Source organism: Amaranthus tricolor, chromosome 5 (genome assembly GCF_026212465.1).
Source record: "Amaranthus tricolor cultivar Red isolate AtriRed21 chromosome 5, ASM2621246v1, whole genome shotgun sequence".
Classification (NCBI taxonomy): domain Eukaryota; kingdom Viridiplantae; phylum Streptophyta; class Magnoliopsida; order Caryophyllales; family Amaranthaceae; genus Amaranthus; species Amaranthus tricolor.
In genome coordinates this window covers 16654146-16680395 of record NC_080051.1, presented here as the reverse complement: position 1 = coordinate 16680395, position 26250 = coordinate 16654146, and the positions used below count along the sequence as shown (strand labels likewise).

Genomic DNA, 26250 nt, shown 5'->3' with positions numbered 1-26250 from the left:
TTCAAGCTCCACTTTATATCTTTAACATACAAGCGTTTGATTATTCAGTCACCATTGAACAATACTAAATTAAATTGATCTATATATAGAAATGAACAACTTTTTTGTTTCATATAATTGGGTACTGTTGTGTACATCTAACGAATTTTCTTACTCTGTTGAGCCACGTAACGATATTGATCCAATATGATAATGTTCTCCTACTATTAACATTATGTGGTATACCAATTCAATATGCATCATCTAGTACTATTTCTATGAAAGGGTTTCAGTTACACTGCATAGAACATCGCAATTTTTAGCAAGTGACGCTAAGCAAGCAAGTTGTGTGAAGATGCTTTGTGAGTCTCAATTTCATAGATTCTTTAACATTTTTAGTGTTCTGTGTTCATAAGTTATACATTAATATATATTCACGTTTGAATTGAAAGTTTGGAACTCACCAAGGTGAAAAAAAAATGAGAAGAAAAACAGAACACAATTAATGAAGCAATAAACAAACACACACAAGTAAGAAAATAATTTATTGGTATTTTGGACACCTCTCCTCGACATAGATTATATTTCATTAATGATCCATCAATATAATAATTAGGTATCACTCGTAATGCTTGAACTCACACAGCTCTAGGTTTCCTAACCCTATTTTCTCTATATCATTCTATGTAATAGCCTCCACACATTCTAATATTGATTTTTACCCTTTATATAGCCTACTAATCATTAGAATATTATGTCTTATACATAATCAACAAAAGCAAAAACACGACTGTTCAGTAGCCCTCGTGTGCTCGAACAAGTAGCTTGTTTTGACGCCTACTGAACGCTGCAATTGCAGTTATCGAGGCACCCCTATGCACCCTTTTTCTAACTTCATTCAATAACTAATCCGAACCTTATACTCTAAAGCCTAGCTCTTGCACCCATAATCACCCTCTAATTGCATGCTATTATGTGAGCTATAACTCGATTAAAGTCACCCTCTATCCTAGGTGATTTGACACTTGACACAACATGAAAAAAATTAGTGCGTGCAACCTATGTTTTCTGAAGTTATTGGGTATGTTAAGAGTACGAGACACTTAAGTGAGAATCGAAAATTAATATCTTATTTGGAAAATTTAAAATCAATAATTTTTTTAATACTTAAAATTTTTACTTATATCGTCGTTAATTTTAATTATTTGTTTCATATTAAGTTAAGCATCCCAATACCTTGTTTTTTAATTTGCTTTTAAAGTTTGGCTTTTTGGTTAGTCAAACAATAAAAAAGTACTCCTATTTTTCTTACTTGTCTCATTTATTTTTTTGTTACTATACTTTATTAATCATTCTTAATTTATATTTTATTCTTAATCTATAAATTAAAATATAGTCAATTGGAATTTTATTTCATTCGTCTCAATACAAAGTTTATTAATATTAACTTTTCATAATTTTAATTAATGTTAGTTTCGTCAAATATGAAAAAGGTGAATGAGACAACTAGGCTGAATAGGAGGGAGAAATCGATAAACATAAGACTTTTCAAGTCATTTAAAAAGGTAGCTTCTAACAAAAACAACAAAGCTAGTATAAGTTTTTTCATTAGTTTTTGACTTTTTGAACTATTTTTTCACTGATAAATGACAAACAATCAACAACTAACTTATACCAAGTAACTGGTTTAAATAATTGGCTTAATCAACGATTACAAAAAAGTAAATTAATGCTACTAGTCGGTCGAAAACAATCATCAACAAATTGTTGGAAATACTTCACATGTGAGCAGAATCCCATATCACTGAAATTGTAGGTTATGAACTTACATATAATTTTGAAAAAAAGTGAACCTCATCAAATTTGTATGCAAGTCTATACTCATTACCCTTGAATTTGTGGGCCTGAACTTACATATGCCCAATAAATATGTCCATATCAGTAAGTCCATGAGATAATTATGTGATAAATTATCACGGCATAACACGAACACCCCCAGGAAAGAATTAGCAAATAAGCACGACGTGTAATGACTGTGTAATTGGGTAGCTGTAAATCATGAATATTGGGCAAAATATTCAAAGGAATCTATATAAATATGGAAATACCATATAATTAACTCTCTAATTAGCTATTAGGATTGTCATATAAGACTAGTTTTCTTGTAGACAAATTTAAAAACAATGAGAAGATCATACACGGATATACAATAAGCTTATTACAATTACTTGTTATAGTTTTCTTGGATAAAGGACTTTCATCACCTATAAATACTTCAATATTCTGCCTAATTTCTTCATTCATTAAAAAATATTCAATTTTCTTGTTTAATTTCAAACTATTCATTTTATTTTACGTTCATTGTTTTTTGTGCAACTTAATTTATTCATTAGTAATCTGTAATGGCTACTAGTCTTATGGCACGTTTGGTTCAAACATTATCAATTGATCGTAATGAGATCCTCGTGTTCTTTTCAAGGTTTGTATGTGTGTTTTTGATCTATATGTTGGGACGGAGTAAAAAATATTTTAAATTAACTTCAACATATTTTATGTTAAAAAGTCACTAAATATTTTTAAAATGGAAATTTCAAGACACTATGAACTGCTCGGAGCAAAATTCTTTTTAAAATTGTATTTCTTATTTTTGTTGTTTAATTTGACAAGAAAATTTTAGATACAAAAGTGTTAACTAGATCCATATGTAAATATTTTGCTCCAACATGAAACTAATTTTTTATAACTTCTCTATACACATCTTCATTTCCTATAAGTTTCCATTTAGAAAATTCAATTATCATTTGCATTCTCCAGGATGACACCTTAGCGGGCTTGAGTGTAGTCAATTTTCTTCTTGTGCGGCTCTTATTTTGTAGGCATTAACACATTTATCTAGGCATGTTATTTCCATATTGATATTATGAAATTTTTATGATTCAGTGTTGAAACTCATGGGAAAAGAATCCTTCAATCTCAGCAACTACTTGCTGAATTAAAAAAGCTGAATCTTGCTGATGGAATTTTCGTTGAAGTTATTAAGTCCACTCAGGTGCTACAATCTTACTAACAATATGTATTAAATCCTATAATAATTATACTAATTAATAGAGTAACATCAGTATATAATATATTCTGGGGCTATAGCCATAAGTTTAAAACATTCGATTACTTAAAAATGTTTACACAATATTTGTTTCCTAATAGTGTTATATGATTTATGTAGGAAGCAATAGTTTTACCTCCATCAATTGCACTTGCTATTCGTCATGGTCCTGGTCTATGGAATTACATCTCATTTGACATTAGGAATGCTGTCTTCACTGAACTCACTACTTCAGAATTTTTGATCTTCAAAGAAATGGTGGTTCAAGACAAGTAAATTATCCCTTTTCATTTTAAGTCAAAACTCATACAGTACATAACACATCTCGAGACTTCAAACATCACCTTAAACTTTTGTTTGAATTTGTTCTTTCACAAAGTATCAGAAACCAATATGATAGAAAGGTCACGGGTTTAACCATCAGCTTAAGCTTTTGGTTGAATAGGTTCTATTTTTTTCGTAGAATTTTATGTTCATGTTTTCTAAATAATGATTTGATAATATGCAGCTTAAATGAAAAATTTGTACTTGAACTGAAATTTGAGCCATCCCTTAGATCATCAAACATTCCAGGTCTTCCCAAGTTGATTGGTAATGGTGTTGAGTTTCTTAACCGCGACCTCTCTTCTAAGATGTTTTGTGACAGAACAAACATGGTTTGTCTTCTTGATTTTCTTCGAGATCACCATCATAATGAAAAGGTAACTAACAATAAAACCCGAATTTTTTTGGCTCTATCAAGAACGAATCACAATGAACGATTAACTAAAGCTCGATATTTAGTGTTCAATTGTTTTCTTTTTGTGTGCAGTCCTTAATGTTGAATGACAAAATACAGAACCTAAATGAACTTAAGGCTGCCTTGCTGAAGGCAGAGGATTATCTATTTACCCTTCATCCTACTACTCCTTACACAGAATTCGAGCATTCCCTCCAAGAGATTGGGTTCGAGAGAGGATGGGGCGACAATGCTGAACGATCTCTAGATACGATCAATCTTCTTCTAAACCTCGTGAACGCTCCTGATCCATCCACTCTAGACAAGTTTCTTACCAAAATCCCTTTGATTTTTAATGTTGTGATTCTGTCGCCTCATGGGTTCTTCGCGCAGGAGAATGTCTTAGGCTTTCCAGATACTGGCGGCCAGGTAATGTCAAGAACAGCCGGATCATTTAATACTAAAAATTGTATTACACCATTTCATGATGTTTGTATGTATTAGGTGGTGTATATCTTGGATCAAGTTCGTGCATTAGAGGTTGAAATAATAAACCAAATTCAGCAGCAGGGACTCGACATAACTCCTCGAATCCTCATTGTAGGCTTTCTGCATACTCCTATGTATTGTTTATCTATGTATCAGTCAGCTAACTTCCGTTGCTATGACAGGTCACTCGCCTGCTTCCAGATGTGCCGGGCACTACCTGTGGTGAGCGCCTCGAGAGGGTTCATGGGACACAGAACTGTGACATAATTCGGGTGCCCTTCAGAACAGAGAAAGGGATGGTTAGGAGATGGATATCAAGATTCGACGTTTGGCCTTACCTAAACACATTTGCTAAGGTAATACCGTAAGCCATCACTTTTGAATCTCGCGTCGAATCATCAAAGAACGTAAATGATGAATGTTTTGTGTTCTTAGGATGTGGAAACTGAAATTTTCAAAGAGTTGCAAACCAAGCCTAATTTGATCATAGGAAACTACAGTGATGGAAATATTGTTGCCACACTTTTGGCACAAAAACTAGATGTTACACTGGTGTGTTCAATTCTTTAAATTAAAACCGATCCTATCTTTCGAGTTTCGTCTTAGCCTTTTCATTGATTATACCCTTTTCGTTTCTATACTCGAAGGGAACGATTGCACACGCACTAGAGAAGACAAAATATGTGAATTCAGACCTACATTGGAAAAACTTCGAGGATAAGTACCATTTTTCGTCTCAGTTCACAGCCGATCTTATTGCCATGAACTATACGGATTTCATCATCACTAGTTCTTTTCAAGAAATAGCCGGAAGGTAATTTTTTTTTACTAGTCCTTTTTCTGATTATCATGCCTGAATTCTTCGTATCAATATTCGGTGTTTCCCTATTGCAGTAAGAACACAGTTGGACAATATGAATCTCACACAGCATTCACTCTTCCAGGATTGTACCGAGTTGTTGATGGAATCAATGTCCTTGATCCCAAATTCAACATTGTACCACCAGGTGCTGATACGTCGATTTACTTCCCCTACACCGAAAAGGAGAAAAGACTCGCTCATCTTCACCCGATTCTTGAAGAAATGCTTTTCGGCTTAGTTGAAGATCAAGAACACATGTAAAATTCCCCTGTATATTTTTATAGGCTTAAGAGTTAAGGCACCTTTTATAGTGTGAACTTAGATTTTGTTATTGACTTGTTTATTTGATCAAGGTGCGTGCTCAAGAACCGATACAAGCCAATCATATTCTCGATGGCAAGACTAGATCGAGTTAAAAACATTACAGGGCTTGTTGAGTGGTATGGTAAGAACAAGAGGCTTCGAGAATTGGTAAACCTCGTTGTTGTTGCTGGGGATCGGAGGAATGAGTCTTCGGACAAAGAAGAGAGGGATGAGCTTAAGAAAATGTACGAGCTCATAGAAAAATATAAGTTAAACGGCGAGCTTAGGTGGATTGCTACTCAACTAAAACGAGAGTTAAGTGGAGAATTGTACAGGTATATAACTGATACAAAAGGAGCCTTTGTTCAGCCTGCTTTGTATGAAGCCTTTGGACTAACTGTTGTTGAAGCAATGACCTCCGGTATGCCAACTTTCGCTACTTATCATGGCGGTCCTGCTGAGATTATAGTTCATGGCAAGTCCGGTTTTCATATTGATCCTTACAAAAGCGATGAAGCAACTAAACTCATTGTAGACTTCTTCGAGAAGTGCAAAATCGATCCTGCTTATTGGGAACTTGTTTCGAAAGGTGGACTACAGCGGATTCAAGAGAAGTAAGTGTGATTTCACTCAACTAATCTCAAGCTATTGTATTCATTTCGTGTTTGTTTCCTCAAAATTGTTCATATAAACTCAGTGTTGTTCCTGGCAAATTTTGGGCCCTAGGCGAAAAATAAAAAAGGCTCAGGACTTTAGTGCTGTAGGTTCGATCTATGCTAAAAGCTGCTTATGCACAAACTAATTTTTAATAATAAGGATAAACTCAATTCGGGTCCCTTCATTAACCTGTTATGTTGCGCCTCAAAACTTACCCAGGAACGGCCCTAGAAATACATGGGCTTAACCAAAGAGCCCAATGTGCAAATATTAGTCTTTACCATTGTACTCATTTTGTGTTTGTTTGTTCGAAATCGTTCAGATATACATGGAAGATGTACTCAAAGAAGTTACTCAAACTTTCTGCGGTTTATGGGTTTCAGAAGTATGCTTATAAGTCAGATAAACGGAAGGCGAACCGCTATATTGAGATGTTTTTGGCACTAGGATTTAACAAGATGGTAAGTTGGCCTTCGTATAAAACTTGTTCAAGATCCGTCACTGCAACAAATCGAATTCAATATGAATTGGACAGTACATTGATAATATTCTCATTGCTGAATTTGTAGGTGGAAACAGTTCCTCTTGCTGTGGAAGAGTAGATGTGAAGGGATTTGGTGGACTGTTAAGAGCATTGTTAATACTAGGAGGGTGTTATTATTACTTTCTATGTGTTTTTGATTTTTGTATGTTTTGAAATTTTGGTTTCCTATTTGTTCTTCCTAGATGGTTTCAACCAATAGTGTATTTATACTAAGAGAACTGAATTTTAATATAATAAAACCATATTATATTTGATTTCCTATGCAAAACAACTATGTATAATCTCACATAACTATATTTATTATTCAAGATTTGTGAATGTAAAAGTAAAAGTGCGAGAACACTAAACATTATAAAGTAATATTGTCATTATAAGGTGCATTGATATGAAGCGTGTTGAGCATGGGATAGGGTGTTAAATATAAGATGGATTAGTCTTTTAAGCAAATATACAAAAAAATTCATAAAATTTTCTCAATCTGTCATCCTTATTCACTTACCACCAATAGCGAATTTAGAGTTGAAACTTAGTGGGAGTACAATTGATAAAAAAAAATTAATAAAAAATTTAAAAAATCAAAAATATGAATATATATATATATATATATATATATATATATATATATATATAATGTTTTCAATTGGATGTTTTGTTAAACTGTAAAATAAACAACGGATAATTAAGAAAACTTAGTTAGGTTTTAAATAGGTGTTGGAAATTGTAATTGCATTTAATTGAGCTTTGTTGTACAGCTGAATACATATTTAGAGCAATCAAAATCTCTTATTAGTAAAGAAAATTGAATAGCACAAGACCCGACTCATAACCTACAATTGTAGGTTCAAATCGTACTGTAGTCAGTTACCTATTCAGTTTTCACAAATTCTTATATGAGACGGTATTATCGTAAGATATATCTCATACTTGGATTAAATAACCCAATAATAGAAACTTTTAGCTTTTAGGCTTCTTGTTATGAGGTCGTCTTACTGTATGACGGTCTCATATAAGACAAACTTGTTTTTTTTTAATGCAGTGCGTGCGAGCACATGAGGGCACGTGAATCCGCACTAGTATCAAGTATTGGAGATGGGCCTTATTTCCTTTAAACCTCAAATTGATATATAGTGACATGCACAAATAGATCATTTAATTTGGAAGGTGTGGCCAAAAGATGAACTCCACATAACTGTGACAGAGAATAGCTCTAGAATGATAAGTGGATCCCACAGATATCATAATAATGATAAGTGGGTCCCACAGATATCATGATCTCATTAGCCTTGCAATTCAGAATCCCCCCTACTTCCTTATTCCTTGATTCTCATAATTAACACCAAGAAAATCCCCAAAAAAGGAAGAGAACAGTAAAAGAATATCCATGGCAACAGCAGTAGGAGCAGCAACAATAACTACAGCAATCAAACTTCGTAATTCGATCTTGAATCCTTCTTCTTCACTTCAACAATGCATCAGTTTCAGCAGCAACAACTGCAAATCATTCGACTTTGTTTCCTCGTCGAGCAATAATGGAAGCAAGAGACGGGCAGGAGTCCGATGTATGGCAGTGACAGAAGCAGCAGAGACGAAAAAGAGCAGTAGAAGCAAGTTTGAGATCGAAACACTTACTAGTTGGCTGCTTAAACAGGAACAAGCAGGCACAATTGATGCAGAACTTACAATTGTTTTGTCTAGCATTTCAATAGCTTGTAAGCAGATTGCTGCCTTGGTTCAAAGAGCTGGTATTTCTAATCTTACTGGTGTTCAAGGTGCTGTAAATGTCCAAGGAGAGGATCAAAAGAAGCTTGATGTTGTCTCTAATGAGGTCTTTTTTGTTTCAACCTTCCTCTTTTATTATCATTTGCACCCACTTGATTTAATATATATCGTTAAATTTGTTGGAAAATAACTGATAGAATTAGAGAGAGGTTGACTAACATATATACTTGATGGTGTGCTCCTCATAACAATTGGTTTTAAGATGGAACTTTATCGGGTTTCTATGTAGTCAACTATCCTCTTATGTGGATCTTGTGTACAAGTCCAAATTTAAAAACAATATCTTAATGTCATCAAATAGCTTTTATCTAAACTTTCTACATGGGTAAAATTTGAAGAGTCCAATAAAGATAGTATTATGCTTGAAAGAACAAATAAATCATTTTTATTTGACCTTTGATCAGAAAACTCATTAAATACATACACATAAATGAGCCATTATACGATCATCCATTATTATAATTTAAATCCGAAAAACTATAAATATTTTAGGGGCGGAGGGATACGGTGGCTAGGGTATGTCATGAATCATGACCCCTCAACTTTAGAACTTTATGTCAAAAAAGCAACTTTAAATGAGGGGTTGTTGAGATTCGAACTCGTGACGTCTTGTTACGTTAGGCTCTGATACCATGTCAAGGAACCAACTACAACAAAAGTTTTAGCTACTAGTTGATGCGCCAGGATATGTTCTTTATTCTAACACTTTCCTTCTCGAGTATGAATTTTACACCAGCCAACTATGGTCTAATTTTTCAACCGCCTCACCTAAGATACAATTATTTATGGGTTTTCATCTCATTCTCGCCTAAAGACATGGCTTCGCCACTCACATAGTTAAACTATATCAAGAACATAGACTTAATAATAAGTATGTTGTTTAAAGTGTTCTTGGATGAAAAAAATTGAAAAAAGGAAACAAAAATGGACAGGTGTTTTCAAGTTGCTTGAGATCAAGTGGAAGAACAGGAATAATAGCATCAGAAGAGGAGGATGTACCAGTAGCAGTGGAAGAGAGCTACTCAGGAAACTATATTGTTGTGTTTGATCCTCTTGATGGTTCTTCTAACATTGATGCAGCTGTCTCTACTGGTTCCATTTTTGGCATTTACAGCCCTAATGATGAGTGCATTGTGGAATCTGATGATGAAGCTGATGAGGTACTTTTCCTGCACAATGGCTCAGTTCTTTAATAATTACAACAAGCACAATATTAAGGGAGTCTTCGGCCGCATCCACCTTTATGGGTATGGGTTGCCGCATCCCTTTCCTCCCAGACCCTGATTATAGTTTCCTATAAGCGGGATATACCGTATATAATGATGATGACAATATTAAGGGAATGTGTTATAAACTCGTAGATATATGAACAAAATGAAGAGAAGGTAGCAAAATCAAAGTGCAACCCAAGAACAAAAATGTAGCAAAATCTTGCATAAGCCAACTGAAAAGTGCACATATGAGTTGTAACACTAGTAATCTTGTAACATTGAAACTCACCATTTACGCAAATGCATCTGCAACTGCGACTATAAATTAAAATATTGGGTTTTGAATAATGCAGCTAAGTGCAGAAGAACAGAGATGTGTAGTGAATGTTTGTCAGCCAGGAGATAACCTTCTAGCAGCAGGGTATTGTATGTACTCAAGCTCTGTGATCTTTGTACTTACAATTGGAAATGGGGTGTACTCATTTACATTAGATCCCATGTATGGAGAATTCATACTCACCCAAGAAAAGATCCAGATCCCCAAAGCAGGAAAAATCTATGCTTTCAATGAAGGAAACTACCAACTTTGGGATGACAAGTTGAAGAAGTACATTGATGATCTTAAGGACCCAGGACCCAGTGGAAAGCCTTACTCTGCTAGGTACATTGGAAGTTTGGTTGGGGACTTTCATAGGACACTTTTATATGGAGGCATTTATGGGTACCCTAGGGACAAGAAGAGCAAAAATGGGAAGTTGAGGCTCTTGTATGAATGTGCACCTATGAGCTTCATCGTCGAGCAAGCCGGAGGTAAAGGTTCCGATGGCCATCACCGAATACTAGATATTCAACCAGCGGAGGTTAGTTCGTCAAACATACTACATTTTCAAATTTAATTCTCGATGGAATCAAAGATTTATAGTTTTTTATTTTAAATTAATGAACAATAGTAATACAATATTTGCTATATTTTCACAAGCAAAGGTTGCTACATCATATTCTTTCAAGTTTCGCCTAATTAGAAGCCACTTATTGACATTACATGAAATTAGAGGTGTTTAAAACAAACTCGATTACCCGACCTTGTAACCGAACCCGATTTGATCTGAATTAAAAAATGATTTACAATTATGTAAAAAAAACAATATGGACACAAAACCCAATTTCAAACCTACCCGAAACACATAACCCGAAATCAATCCGATGACCCGAATGAACACATCTATATAAAATAATGAAATATTGTTATCGGTTTATGCATTCCTTAGTTTAGATGTTGAAATTGATTGTAATATGTTTTTCTCTATACAGATTCATCAACGTGTACCACTCTACATTGGGAGCGTGGAGGAAGTAGAGAAACTCGAGAAGTATCTAGCTTAATTATTCAATAAACAAGCCAAATAAAATTTGGAAATGTGTTTATAGTTTTTTTGGAGAAACATATTATAAGCATCAAATGATAAAAAGAAGGTCCATTCAATTTTGAGAATTTCATCATTCCTTGCATTGAACTATTGTGATCTTAGTTCTAAAACTAATAAAATTTTTGATTTCAGTAAAATTTGGCAGCAACTCAATCAAAAGTTTAACCCTATAGAGTATATATAACTTATTATGCGACTTCTATAGCATATCCCACGAAATATTTGTTACATCATCACTCAATTCAATTATAGCTATAATTTGTTTGAACAACAATAGGATACTTTGTGAAAAATGCAATACAATAATATATTTCAATTATCAGTGAAATGAACCTTTACCTTGATGAAATCATGACAATCACACGAACGATTAAGGCAACATTGTACTCCCTCTGAGCCACGAAATTTGCTCCAAAAAACATTTGGAAAGCAAATCTAGACAAGTGTGTAAAGAATCTGATCAATATGCATTCCTGGACAACTTCCTAGCTGCACTCTAGCAATAACAGCATACCTGCTAAAAAGGCAAGTCTTCACCCACATGAGAAAAAAATCTGATAACTCGATGAACTCGAAGCAGTTTATGATCTTCTATGAAACGAAAACCTTCAAAACTACACTAACTAATCATTCAGATTGGAGACTACAAGTATTCATTATAAACCAGTACGATTGCAGCTGTGAACTGAACCAAGCATTTGATCAGCTAAGCGCGTAAATATAAGTGATTGGGCATCAAAGCTCAGCTCAGCCCAGCTTAACAGATGATTAACACATGGATGTAAAGCAAGAGACGATAGACGATAGACAATAGACAATCGACGATCAAGTTCATAAGTGATTTCATTACAGATCAAGAAAATATTAGTCACAAAATTTTATGATCACTGAAATACAAACTGGGGAGGGGGTCGAAGCGCACCAAGCTATATTTTACACAATCTTAAACTATGGAGGTCGTTTTCAGCACGGTTGCCAAATGGAAAGAGCAAAGAGAGTTCTTCCTTTCCAACCTTGGAGCATCCAATGTCGATCCTCATCCACGACAAAATCCTTGTGATAATTAGCTTTCACCATAGCCTTTGCTCTACCCAAAAGCTTCCTATCTAAAGGAAGCTGCTTGAATCCAGCCCTTGCTGTCCTTACTTGCCATTGTTTGTATGTTTCAGGCCTTTGAATCCTTTCAGCACCCTCACATGCTATCACATTCAATGCTTCTCTTGCAAACATCTCACTTTCAATCAGAAGGCGTTCATGTTCTTCACGAGTACTAGTTTCATCAAATATATTGAATATAGATGAGTAGTGAAAGAGCGCCTCTCTGAAACGAGTGATGAAGAATGGAGCATTGTACGTTCCATTGACAACCCCATGAATGAAAAGGGATGGATTTAACTGTTTGATTAACTTCAAGAAAGCATCCTTTTGATTGCCCACCTCTACGGTTTCATCAAGTAATTGTCCGGACCGAAACATACAATTGACAATTACAAGTTCATCGGGTTCAATCTTTATATCTTCCAACTTTATGCTATCCCATTTTTTCGCGATTGCCTGATACTGGAAAGGCACATTAAATCTCTCACAATAACCTTCCAAACGACGCCCTGTTGCCTCAACCCTTTCAGATGGTCGAAATCCTTGCTGCGGATAGTCTATTCCTGTAATCCGAAGTTTAACTGGACCATTAGGCCTTTTTGCAAGATTTTGTATGAGGCAAGGCCATTGCAAACCCAATAATACACCAAAATCAACTATGTGGATTCTTGTTGCTTTCTCAGCCAACGTTATAATGGTATTATTAGCAAGGAAAAAAGACATCCGTTTGCAAGGAATCGCTGAAACATAGAACCGGTAAGCTTTCAAGAAATCCGATGATGAAATTCGTGCATCAACAACATTGCCAGATACAGTTGAACCAGTGCCGGCTAGGCGCGCCTCAAGACCATTAGCAAAATAATGTGCAAGCCTCTGAATGCTATCACCATAAGGTGAAGAATGCTGCCTAATTTGCTTAAGCCTCTCGTTTGCAGCTCTAAGATCGAAGCTCGCAACTGCCTGAGCACAATGAGTGAGAAGAGTCATTAAATCTACCTCTTCTACAGCTTTAGTGTGCTTCTTCCCACGAGTCGTTTTACTCTTGGAGTCTTTTCCTTGTGCCTTCTTGGCTACTTCATTATTAATCAAAACAATACCATCTTTGACTTCCCTGCATAAAAGTATATCATCATACTGTTTCATCTCAACATAATCTTCATTAGAAGAAGCTTGTTGCTTATTACTTCTTCCTCCTTCATTAGCACCATCGTCCCTTCGTAGATTCTTCTTTTTCCTCGATCGACTAACCACCTTATCTCGTTTCTCAGGAACTGCGGATGTCAATGTACTACTAGGAGAGGTTGCTGACCCATTTGTGCAACCATCACTATTGCACGAACCCGAGGATTGGGATTTCACTTCCAAAGTTGAGTTAGAAAGATCACTTAAGCTTATAAAAGGCTTTAATTGTGTTTGATTTTGCACCCAATTGGACTCAAAACTTGTAGAAGTATTACTATTGAAATAACCATCAATCCCATGATTGATATCTGATTTTCTATTCAAAGAACTACCATCAGGGTACTGAATACTTTGATCTAAAGAGGATGTAGGATTATCAGAAAATGAATAATCCTCTCTCAAAGCATCAATTAAAGATTTCTCAGTGGCTTTAAGAGCCCCATAATCATGTACAGTAGCAGGAATTTCATCCAAATCCTCTTCTAAAATATCACTCAAAAACTTTATACAAGCATCAGAAAAATCAGGCACATCTACTGAATCAGGGTTTATGTCACTTGATGGTATATTTTGAACAATTAAATCATGGGTTTGAAATAAATCATCTTGGGTGATTCCATTTCCAAAGATCTCATCTTGGGTCATTCCATTTCCAAAGATTTCATCATGGGTGGTTCCATTTCCAAAGATCTCTTCTTGGGTAATTCCATTAGCAAAGATCTCATCTTGGGTGATTCCATTAACAAAGTTTTGAATGTTGGAGAAGTTGGAAAGCAATTCAGGATCAACAAGAACAGGATACATCAGAAAAAATGAAGGAACAGGTTGTGGGTATGAAAGAAATTGGGACTAAGTTATGGATTAGAACAGTTCAATGACTAAGCACAAATTGGTATCAACTACCAAGTATGAACAAAGATAAGTAAATACAAAATTAAAAGGATCCAAAATTTGACTTTGTGGTTGACTAATGAAGTTAAATGGTAGTGAGAAACAAAGATGAGAGTTGCTAGAGATAGGAGATAGTACCTGGGTTGATGAGAGATAATGCTAAAAGGCTGATCTGAATTTCTGTAGAAGCCACAGTCAATTATCAATGTCAAACGATAACTCATTTAAAGACCGGGGAAAATACTTCTATTCCGTGAATGTCAGGTGAAGTAAAGTAAGAAAATAAAATATTGGGAACCGGGAACCGGGAACCTTTCTACTTCTTTCCTTCCATATTAGATGCAAATTGCTATATTAAAAAAAATAACACTTTTAATCTATAAATTGAAACATAGTCAAGTAGGATATTTGTTTGATTTAGTTATTGCAAAGATTATTAATATTTAATTTTTATAATTTTTTATTATTAAATTACGTGAAAAAGTAAACGTTACAAGTAAATTGAAACAAAAAAAGTATTTGATATTGTTTCTTGAAGGTTCATATGAATTTAGAAAATATTATTTTATTAGATAATAAAATAAAGGAAAAATTATAAGAAACTATCTAATTTGTAGGTCTATTTAAAATAAACTATTTATGTGTTTATTTTCTTATGTGTCTTTTTTTTGTAAAAAACTACCTAATATGATATATTTCTTTGCAAATGACTACCACTTAACGAAAAACGTTAATTGACCGTTAAGTTTGAGGGTTTGACCAATTTGAGAGGTTAAGTTGTCTATGTGGCAGTATCTCAATGATCCTCATATTTTTAATATATTAAAAATTAAAAAAAATAAATTAACATAATAAAAATAAAAGATATTTGACGTAATTTTATACATCATAACGATTTTTTTCAAAAAACAGACGTCGCGATTATCCTATAGAGGTTAAGTTGTCTATGGATTAACTCTTTCGAAAATCCGGTCAAAACAAGTACTTATTCACCTATATTCCGATACATAAACCGAAAAGATGTTTAACGTCATTTTTAACCCATCATGATGATGTTTTTTCAAAAAACGAACGTCGCGATTAACCTTATGGGGATAACTCTTTCGAAAATCTGGTCAAACCAAGTACTTATTCGCCTATTTTTCGATACGTAAATCAAAAAGATATTTAACGTCGTTTTTACCCATCATAATAATATTTTTTAAAAAACGAACGTCACGATTATCCTTATGGGATAACTCTTTCGAAAATCCGGTCAAAACAAATACTTATTTAAAAATACGATGACCAATGAGATACTGTCACATAAACAACTTAACCTCTCAAATTGGTCAAACTCTCAAACTTAATGGTCAATTAACGTTTTCTGTTAACTGGTAGTCATTTGCAGAGAAATATAGATTAGGTAGCTTTTACAAAAAAAAAAAAAAAAAAGATAGTTTTTTGTAAATAAACATATAGATTAGGTAGTTTCTCATAAATTTTCCTAAAATAAATAAAGAAAAATTAAAATATAAACATTAAAAATACACTCTCTGTTCTCTAATATTCTTGAAGAGAAATTTAATTAATGTTTTTGACACATATTTAGAGATAAAATATATCTGTGAGATATCGTTAAATTCATCTTAATGCATACTTTTTTATTATGTATTTTTTTATAATTTTTATTATACGTATTTAGAGATATTAAGGTTCAAAATTTGTTTTGAAAATTGTGTAAAAAATAAACGAGAAGAACAAAAATAAATGCAGGGAGTATATAAAAATAAAATATTTGAAAAAATTATGGGGACCAAAAAGATAAAACAACATTAAATAAATTTAATAAGAAATATTTGGACCATAAGAATTATTAAAAAGTTAAAATAATATTAGTGGAAAATATGTTCAATCTAAACATATAAAAATATTAAAATTAGGGTGAGTAAGATTATTTTTGATGTTTAAAAATGTAATATAAATAAAAAGATTTTTTAATAAAATAACAAATAAAACCTTCTAAACAAAAAATAGAGACATTAAATAAAAAGGAAGAAAATTAAATGCGTAAATCAAGTCAAAAAAGTGTTAACTATATCAAAAATAAAATTGTAAAATCTCGTAAAACATGTACAAATATAATATAATAGAGTATTATCAATCAATAAACTAAGTAGTGGATGAAATTTCAAAGGGCATATGCGGACCAGGAGAAAACACAAAATCAACTTTTGCGAGAAATTTGGGTCCACACTCCAGACCCTTCCTAAAGAAATGAAGGATATAAATTTACTTATTTTTTTAAAAAAACTTTTATCAATAAAATTTTTGAATTTATGTTTTTTTTTTATAAATTATAGAAAATTGAATTAGAGCTTTAGATATTTTAATTAAAAAATCCACTGTTGGGAGATTGTTAGAAAAATTTAAAATTAATAACTTCAACATTAAATTATTTACTATGAATAATCTCAACTTTTAATATTTTCTCCTATTCTCCCTATTAGTCTTATTTCTAAATAGGGTTAAGTCACCTATTAATCTCATTTCTATTTATAATATGTATGTTTTACTTTATTACCTTTAGGAAAATTTACAAAAAACCACATAATCTATAGCACATTTTGCAAAAAAAACCCTATCTACTAACTTTCTTTGCAAAAAGCTACCTTAAATGACATAAACATTCGTGGATGACTACCCGTTAGCGTTTTTTGTATATTAACCGTTAAAATTTTATTTTGACCAGCATGTGGGGTCACGTGAGTTACTTAAATTAGCATTTGTTCCTCTTTTAAGACAAGATTTATTCTTATTCTTTCTCCTTTCACTTTAATTTTTAAGAACCCTAATTCTTTCCCCAAATTGAATTATGTCTTCTCCTTCCAAAAGCTCGATAGATGTGGGTGTGGAGTTCCTTTTGCAAAGAGAATTTCGTGGACTAAGAAAAATCCTGGAAGATGTTTTATAACTTGCAAATTTTTTGATCACGATACCAATTGGAGGGAATGCAACAAGTTCAAATGGATTGATGAACCTGAAATGGTTGATTGACAAAGAGAAGTGACGAACACACTTGTTGAGGAGAAGCGACATTTATCAACTGAAATAAGATTTTGACTGCAAGAGTTTGTTGTTTGGAACATGAGAAGGAACAAGCAATTTTAGAACTTAGAAGGATTAAGAAGAAATTGATAAATGAGAGGAAACATGGAAAAGAGATTGCAAGCTTTGTATTAGGGTTTGTTCTTTTAATTTTTGTTGGTGTTGGCTGTATTATTTAAGGTTATGTAACTTTCAAACTGTTTTGTAATAATTAAAGTTATGTATTAGTGATTAGGGTATATAATTGATGTTTGAATGTTTTTGTAAACATGATTATGGTGAATGAAGAGGCTGATTTTGTTGTTACTTATTTAACTTCAATATATATGAAATTTTACTCCTATATATCACAATGAGCAACTGATGACATTGTTCACAAAATAATTGTTCTGTAACTTAACTAAGAAAAGCACTAACTCTTCATTACATAGATTACAACTACATTCTACTTTGATTTTGAGAACTTGAAGATGCTTGGGTTGAATCAGCTTAGAGGTTGCAAATTTCGCTCCTTTCTTTTTGTATCTGTATACACAAGATTTCTTTCTACCTCCTTTTGAGAGTGAGTTAAGTGGTGCAGCCATTGTTTGAACTGAAGTGGCAGCATTGTTTACAGGGGCCGTAGAGCTTGCAATGGCAATAGGTGCCATTGGGGTTGAGCTTGCAGTTACAAGAGGAATTGAGCTTGCAGTTGTAGGTCGGGTTGTTGGATTAGGTGTTGTTGAAATTGAATTTGGTGTAGTTGATAATGAAGGCACTGAATCCTTCTCAAGCCTTCCTCCCTTTGACTTCTTCATTAAGGAAGGGGGTCTAGGAGGGTTATTGCACTACTATAAACTTGGCATATGTCTTGACATGGTAAACCTCATGGAAAAATTATGTGTAGTCTAATTTCCTACTCATAATGCAAGAAATAGCATGCTTGCAAGGGATTCTAATTAGGGTCCACCTACCACAATCACAAGTCTTATTTGTCAACTTGTCATGATCAACCTCAAATACCATGATATGAATTTGCATTTTTTTTTCAATTAATTTCACCACAGATGGGATAACAACCCCCTGAAACTTACTTAGCCCCTCCCTCTAGCTGCACTCCTCTGCATCACATACCTCCTTTCCACTCCCTCAATGAAATTATTGGCTTTTCCCTTGTCTCCCTTAGCACATTTTTGAATGACTCACAACAGTTACTCAATAACATACCGGATTTGCTCCTACTTGGGAAGGCATGTCTAGACTAATGATAGGGGGAGGAATTGCATTTAGGTTTTCAATTGCATCAACAGAAATATTTTTTATTGCATTCATTTCTTGATCATAAGTTGAGTGTCAAAGAAAAATAAAAGTTTATCAAATAGTGTATGAAAAGGAATCAGTGTAATGAAGAAATTTATGACAAGCCATACCTCGTTGAACGGTTTGGCTGCACTCCAAAAGTGTTGCCTAAATAATTATCTAGCAAACTTTATTTTGAAATTTTCCGAAATGTGCCTACAACAAGATCTTATCTCAGCTTATGGAACAACTAAACGAAAAGCCTCCAAAAGTCCCTGCAAAATCATAAATAAGAGACAAATTGATCAAATGGCAGCCTATGTATAAGAAGTTAACAAGCTTGAATTGATATACCTTTTTCCTATCACTAATGAAAGTAACAAACTCTCCCCTTTCTTTTACCCAGTTTGTTGATGATGCAACAAAATTCAAATCCTCAGTTAATAGCTGCAAAAACCATTTACATGCCTCCTTATTCTCCGTCTCAACAACAGCCCAAGCAATTAGGAAGATGCTGTTAGTTCTATCTTTTCCAATAGTTGTCAACAAAATGCCAGGGAATTAACCCTTCAAATGAGCTCCATCAACTCCTAGAATTGACATACACCCAGCCATACATCTTTCTTTGCATGCTTGCAGACACACGTACATTATTTGGAAGAGTGGTGTGGGTTCTCAATCCTTATGCACTTGACTATAGCTGTACTAGCTAGACTGTAATTCCTAATAGCTCTACATAATTCCATACTTTACCATACTTCTCATTTGCATCTCCAAAAATTAACTTCATAGAAATTTTCTTTGTCATATAACACTTAGAATATTTAACCTCACAACCTAATTTCCTATTCAACCTTTTTTGAAAAGCCTTCAAATCCTAACAAGAATTCTCTCTCTAATTCTCTACTTCTCGGCTAGATATAATGCACTAACCTTGTTATTGTGATGTTGGTGACCACAACTGTAATTATGAATGTATTTCCTAATTTGAAAGTCTCTTCTTCCTTTATCTTAATTGTATGAACCTTAAAGCTGCACTTCTTCTCCTTCCCACAAACACAATTAACTATCCTAGCTTTTTTTTTCTTGCAATCACATCTATGGTAGCAATAATAATCACCATAGTATTATCATTTTGCAAGTAATGGGAAAATTAGCAGAGAAGACTGACGGAAAAAAAGGGGAAAATAATACCTTAAATGTTGGTCATCAAACTTTGGAGACTTAAGTTTGGGGATTACTTTAAGAAGGTAGAAGGAATTTGGTAATTGAAGCAATTAATTTGAGGAAATTGGGGATTTAAGGGAATTGTATGTACGGGCATAATGGGTTTGTTTCCCGTTTAATTAATTTCCTGATTTAATCTATCTCATTACTATATTACTACTATTTTTTATCCTTTATGATGGGCCCTTTCTATAATTACATTTCTACACTTTTAGCTTAGCACCTAGGCAGCGACACCATTGGCCTACCCTCAGGGTCAAGCCTGGATTTGATAGGGCAGGATTTTTATGATTTTAATTTGCATTTTTTGTTTTGTTTATTAGACTATTATTTTTTTGAGAAACTTATTTTACTATTATAATTTTTGGCTTTTTATGGTGATTTACAAATCACGGTTATTGATTAGAAATATCTTCTAATTTTCTGATATTAAGACTATTGTTATTTTATCGTTGTCTTTCACACGTGGGACTAATAAGTTCCGTTCGTCAGCTTATCAACATGCAGCAACTCTCCTGAGAGACCGCCTTTATATGAGACGACTCTCCAAGCCCAGCCAAACAATTGAAGAAAAGAGAAAATCTAAAAACTGACGCGCGCATTTGAACATATTTAAAGTTGGTGTTAGAACCTATTGTAGTTGGTGTTATAACTTATTGAAGTTGGTGTTATAAGCTATTGAAATTGGTATCTAGAGTTGGCATTTCAACCTATAAAGTCGTTGTTTTAACCTTAAGTTGTTAACCTATTAAAGTTATTGTTTTAACCTTAAATTGTAAAAATCAAGGTGGACACTATTGAAAATATAATGCAAATACAAATGAAACTCCTTACTTTGTAAATCACCAATTGAACACCACGAAGATAAGGTTGTGACAATCAAAGAAATCGCTCGAAAACTTGATATGAGTAGGATGCATTCATGCACTTTTCTATTGTGATATTTGTCCCACAAAGGTGTTTGGGATGATAAATGATATTACAATCTATACAACAAAATCGTAGCACAAGGAAACTGCAATAATAATGTTGTAGTGAGTTATTAACCTTGATGATATTAAAAGTTAATTACTCTCTCAATATTATCTCACGAAAGGAAGAACAAGAATGAGAGTATTCTTAAAGAGAAATCATAAATGATATGAAAAATGGGATGACATGTCTCTTGTCATGGAACCTCTATTTATAGAACAATGCATTAAGTAATACCTACTTTTGAAACAAAAGTGTTTCACCAAGTAAAGCTTATGAATCAAAGTAATGTTTCACCAAGCAAAGCTTATGAACCAAAGTAATGTTTCACCAAGCAAAGCTTATGATCATGGTAATGATTCATCAAAATCTTGGAGGCATTTAATTGGACTTATAATATAATTATATTAGTTCCACTACTAAATAATGCCCGTGTGATGCATGGCTTTATTAAAATTTCTGATATATTTGTATAAACAAAGAAGTAACAAATTTACGACTTTATGTTAACCATCTAAAAATATCATATACTCATTTAATAAAAAACATTATAATGATTTTATAAAAAAAAAAACTTAAGAAAAATAAAATAAAATAAAGTATGCAATGAGTAATTGACTTCGGATAAAGTAATTGGTTTAAGGATTGCGAATTTAATCCGTTGTATTATAGAATAGAAAATGTATATGATTAATAGTCAGATACAGGAAGTAGCAAATCTACACATTAAATTGAGTGTGTTTAAAAGTCAAAGTCAAAATCAATAATAAAGTTAATATTGTATTTCCTCGGATCCAAATTACTCGTTGTATTATTCATTTATCACTCTTAAATAGTATTTATTCTAGAAATATAATCAAATGAAATCTTATTTAATTCGTCTGAATGCAAAGATTGTTAATATCAAAATTTTATAAATTTTTATTATATATAATTTAAGAGATTAAAAATTGAATTAGTGTATTAGACTGCGTGAAAATGTAAATGTTGCAAGTATTTTGAAACAGAGGAAGTATAATAGAAATTTTACAATTAGTAATGCATATTATTTTGTCAATTTAATTACAATTATCAAAATTAAATATGATGCAAATATGAAAATTAGAAATATCAAATTATAGTTAGATGGGACTCGAATTCAAAATTATACTTAAGAAAAGTAATACTTATTCTAATTGAGAAAAAGTAATACTTATTCTAATTGAGAAATGATCCGATTCTAAACTATTGTAATAGTTTATGTCAAAAAATCACTTGTGCTAAGCCCATTCAAGAGAATACATCTAGGAGTATTAAATAATGTATGTATGAAATCTTTGCTTTCCATTCAAATTTTTGACCATCTTTTTGTATTATAGAACCAAATTGTTTCAGTAAAAATCTCTAGATATCAATGGAGGAACAAATAAAATGAAAAAGTGATTGAGAATTACGATTCATGAGGCCGAGTTCATGTTGAAACTGGGTTATATAGTGTCATCATTGTTTATTTGGTAGATGGTAATATACGCACTACAAGAAAACTTGTTTTTAGCAACAAGTTTTAGCAACGACTATATTTTTTTCGGTGCGAAAAATACAAGTTGTTGCAAAATCCGTTGTTGTTGCTAAATAATCGTTGCCATAAAAAAAATAAACTTTCCCACCCCTTAAAATAATTTCCCGGTATAACCCAATTTTTTGCAACAAACAATTTAGTTGTAAAATTAAATAAATAATTCGTAACTGTATATATTGTTGCAAAAAATATTTAAATGTACAGATACAATAAAGTCGTTGCAAAAACCCTTATACTAATATTTTTTTTTTTATTTCCCTCTCAAAATCAAAAGTCCAATCCCTCACAATCCCCATTTCCCTCCCACGCATTTTCAAAACCCGTACCCCATTCCCTCACAACCCGATTCCATCACAAACCCTATTCCCGCACACCGTTGCTTAGCGATTGCCGCCTATACACCGGAGCTTCTGCCGCCTGCACGCCGGAGTACCAGCCGCCTTCAGCACACCGGTGCTACCGCCTTCAAATAACCCACGACAGGTTGTTGGTTTTTTTTGCCTTTTTGTTTCTTTGAATTTGTTGTTCTTGTTTCTTGTTGCTTTCAATTTATGGGTTGTTCTTTGAATTTCTTGAGCTTTGTTGTAATTATCAGATTAATGTATGTGTATTTTCTCAGTGCAATTCCAATCGTATCTGCCATTGACGAAAGCTTCATCGTATCTGCCATTAACGAACGCTTCGTGCCTTCGTCCCTTCGTCGTGCCTACCATTAACGAACGCTTCCGAGTAATTTGTTGTAATTATCAGGTAATTTTACTTTTGTTCATATTTTTTCTGGGTAATTTGTATCTGTTTTCTTTGAAATGAGCACATTTTGATGTTGGATGATGTAATTGAGAGTAAGTATGTCTTGCCTATTATTTGTCATGAAATTCTGTAAAACAAAAATTGAAAGATGGTAGTTCATTACCATATGCTCGTTAGAATTGCTTCGTCCCTGGAAATGTTGATATAATTAAATTTGATATAATTTGTATTTGTTCCTTCGTCCCTGGAAATGTTGTAGCAACTTGCAAATTGCAAAATGTAGGTTGAATGATGGTAGTTCATTACCATATGCTCATTAGAAAATTTTGCTCTTTGAATATACTTTCTTATATTCCAGGTTGTTTATTTAATTTATAAATCACCTTAGGTTGTTGGATGCCTAGACTGTTCAATGCCTGTATATATTGTTGTGTATCCTTTTATATTATCTAATTATCTCTTGAAGTGGAAACTCAAATTCTGTATGCTGTTATGTTGCATTTTTGAGATCATACCATACTAAATGTTTAATTATCAATTCTTTTTAATATCATTGAGGTTTTGTGATCTAGAAATGCGTTAGTTAGCATGATTGTGAATCATGAGTATCGATCATATTGGATTTAAGAGATACTCTAATAGTTTGAATCCTGATTTTAAAGTGAAAAACTATTAAGTTATTTTTTAAAAGACATATTTTCTTTGTTAGTTGTAATTAAAGACTAATCTATATCAATTTTTTCGTGCTTTATAATCATTAATATAGTATCGATAAGAATAAATCTTGATTTGTCATGCATACATTGGAACAAATGGTAATCTTTGTTCTTGTTTTTATTGTTAAATTGTTCTTCAAACAACTTAGAGTTAAAATTCTCTTTCACATAGTGGTTAAATTGTTATTCAAGTTGTTAAAACTGTTCTTGTGTTTCTTTCAAAAATTTAAATTATTCTTGTTCTTTTTGAATCGTTAAATTGTTCTTCAAACAACTCGAAATTAAATTGTTCTACAAGTTGTTAAATTGTTCTTGTTCTTGTATTAACTGTTAACAATATTATGAGGAGTTCTTGGTGATATTATTGAATGTTATATAATCTAATTACTATAAAGTTTAAATATAGGAAATGATTTTGAATAAGGCATGGTCAAAGTAAAAGATCGTTCATCTATTGATTATGTAAATGGTGTTGATGAGTTTCTAAATTTTGCTCTTTCCAAAGTAAGAGAAGATGATCGAGATAGTACTACTATTAGGTGCCCTTGTAATAGTTGTCGCAATATATATTTCTTAAAACAAAATGTGATGTAAGATTCGACTTGCTTAAGGGAGGAATGTATGAGAAGTACACTTTTTGGGAACTTCACGAGGAAGAATTAGTTGAATCAATTTATGGGGATGATGTTGATGAGTCGAATGACATTGATAATGGTTTCACAATGTTGCAAGATGCATGTGGATTTGGTGCTATGAATGTTGGGAGTGCTGAAGAGGCTTTAAATAATGTTGAGGAGTATGAGAAACCTAATGCAAATGCAAAAAAGTTTTTCAAACTTTTAGAGGAGTACCAAGAACCATTAACAATACATGGCACAACAATGTCTAAGTTGTCACATATTGTTAAATTTTTTCATTTAAAGGTTTTGAATAATTGGTCTGATAAGTCTTTTGATAGTTTACTCCAATTAGAACGTCAAGGCTATGGCGCTTACCTTCCAACTTCTTATTACGAGGCTAAGAAACTCATTAAAGACTTGGGCCTTGATTATTATAAGATTGATGCTTGTGAAAATGATTGTATTCTTTATTGGAAAGAGCATGATAAATTGATTGAGTGTCCCACTTGTGGTTTATCAAGGTGGAAACAAGAAAAGGAAGGCTCTTCTAAGGGGGTAAAGGATTCTAGAAAAGTGCTAAGATATTTTCCATTGAAGCCTAGGCTACAAAGGTTGTACATGTGTAGAAAGACATCCAAAGACATGTGTTGGCACAAAGAAAGGGATGCTACTAAAGTGAATGATTGTGATAGGATTATAGATGATGATGCCCTTTCTAGGGAAGAGGAGGATGATACCTTTTTGGAGGATAACAATGCGAGTGGGTTGGATGATACAATGAGACATCCATCTGACTCCTTTGCATGGAAATCATTTGATGAAGAGTATAGTGAATTTGCTAAAGATGTGCGAAATGTTAGACCTGGACTAGCTTGTGATGGCTTTCAGCCTTTCAATAATTCACAACATAGCATATGGCCAGTGGTTCTTATCCCTTATAATTTTCCTCCTTGGTTATGCATGAAACCTTATTCATTTATGCTATCTTTACTAGTACCAGGTCCAACAAGTCCTGGAATTAATATGGACGTCTACCTCCAACCACTTATTGAGGAGTTAAAGGAGTTGTGGGAGGTTGGTGTTGAAACCTATGATGCTTACTCTAAAACAAATTTCATCTTGCGTGCATCACTACTGTGGACTATCAATGACTTTCCTGCGTATGCAGATTTGTCTGGATGGTCTACCAAAGGTTATTACGCTTGTTCATGTTGTCATAAGGAAACTAAACGGACTTTGTTGATGCATAAGGGTGGTTATTTAGGGCATCGACGTTGGCTTCCAATGAATCATAAGTGGAGAAATGATGCCAATTCTTTTGACGGTAAAATTGAAAAAGGTGTTGCACCAGTTCCATTGAGTGGGGATGATGTATTACAACATTATAGCCGATTCTCACAAGCAAAATATGGAAGATTGTAGGGAACAAAAGAAAAAGGGATGCTTCTAATAGCTTGTTTGGTGGAAAAAGAAAAGCATTTTCTTTACCTTGCCGTATTGGAGGAAATTAAAAATTTGTCATAACTTGGATGTTATGCATATTGAGAAAAATGTCTCTGATAATATCTTGGGTACTTTAATGAGCATACAAGGCAAAAACAAAGATACTTTGAAGGCTCGATTGGATTTGGTGAAGATGATAATCAGAGATAAGTTGCATCCTAAAGTGGTTGATGGTAAGGTGCGTGTTCCTATTGCTATATATACATTAAGGTCAGATGCTAAGGTTGCTATATGTCGTATGTTTGCAAAAATGAAATCTCCCGATGGATATCTATCAAACATTTCTCGTTGTGTTA

At 33.2% G+C, this 26250-nt stretch overlaps 4 protein-coding genes across 4 annotated transcripts; 3 read left to right on the top strand and 1 right to left on the bottom strand.

The window, feature by feature from the left end:
* Window positions 1-2277: 2277 nt before the first annotated feature.
* On the top strand, window positions 2278-7074 carry LOC130814105 (sucrose synthase-like). The gene is made up of 13 exons (XM_057680108.1): window positions 2278-2458; window positions 2920-3028; window positions 3203-3354; window positions 3591-3783; window positions 3894-4229; window positions 4305-4400; window positions 4472-4645; window positions 4725-4841; window positions 4937-5103; window positions 5184-5408; window positions 5505-6068; window positions 6434-6572; window positions 6681-7074. Exons 1-13 carry the CDS (start codon window positions 2382-2384, stop codon window positions 6711-6713), a joined length of 2382 nt encoding a protein of 793 aa, XP_057536091.1. The 5' UTR covers window positions 2278-2381; the 3' UTR covers window positions 6714-7074.
* A 658-nt stretch (window positions 7075-7732) lies between these two features.
* On the top strand, window positions 7733-11137 carry LOC130814104 (fructose-1,6-bisphosphatase, chloroplastic). Its single transcript, XM_057680107.1, has 4 exons — window positions 7733-8480; window positions 9367-9594; window positions 9999-10505; window positions 10957-11137. Exons 1-4 carry the CDS (start codon window positions 8037-8039, stop codon window positions 11026-11028), a joined length of 1251 nt encoding a protein of 416 aa, XP_057536090.1. The 5' UTR covers window positions 7733-8036; the 3' UTR covers window positions 11029-11137.
* Window positions 11138-11892: 755 nt separating this feature from the next.
* Window positions 11893-14443, bottom strand: LOC130814103 (scarecrow-like protein 30). The gene has a single exon (XM_057680106.1). The coding sequence runs from the start codon at window positions 14154-14156 to the stop codon at window positions 12036-12038; it is 2121 nt and encodes a 706-aa protein (XP_057536089.1). The 5' UTR covers window positions 14157-14443; the 3' UTR covers window positions 11893-12035.
* A 10005-nt stretch (window positions 14444-24448) lies between these two features.
* Window positions 24449-25873, top strand: LOC130813491 (uncharacterized). Its single transcript, XM_057679328.1, has one exon. It carries the CDS (start codon window positions 24449-24451, stop codon window positions 25871-25873), a length of 1425 nt encoding a protein of 474 aa, XP_057535311.1.
* The last annotated feature ends 377 nt before the right edge of the window (window positions 25874-26250 follow it).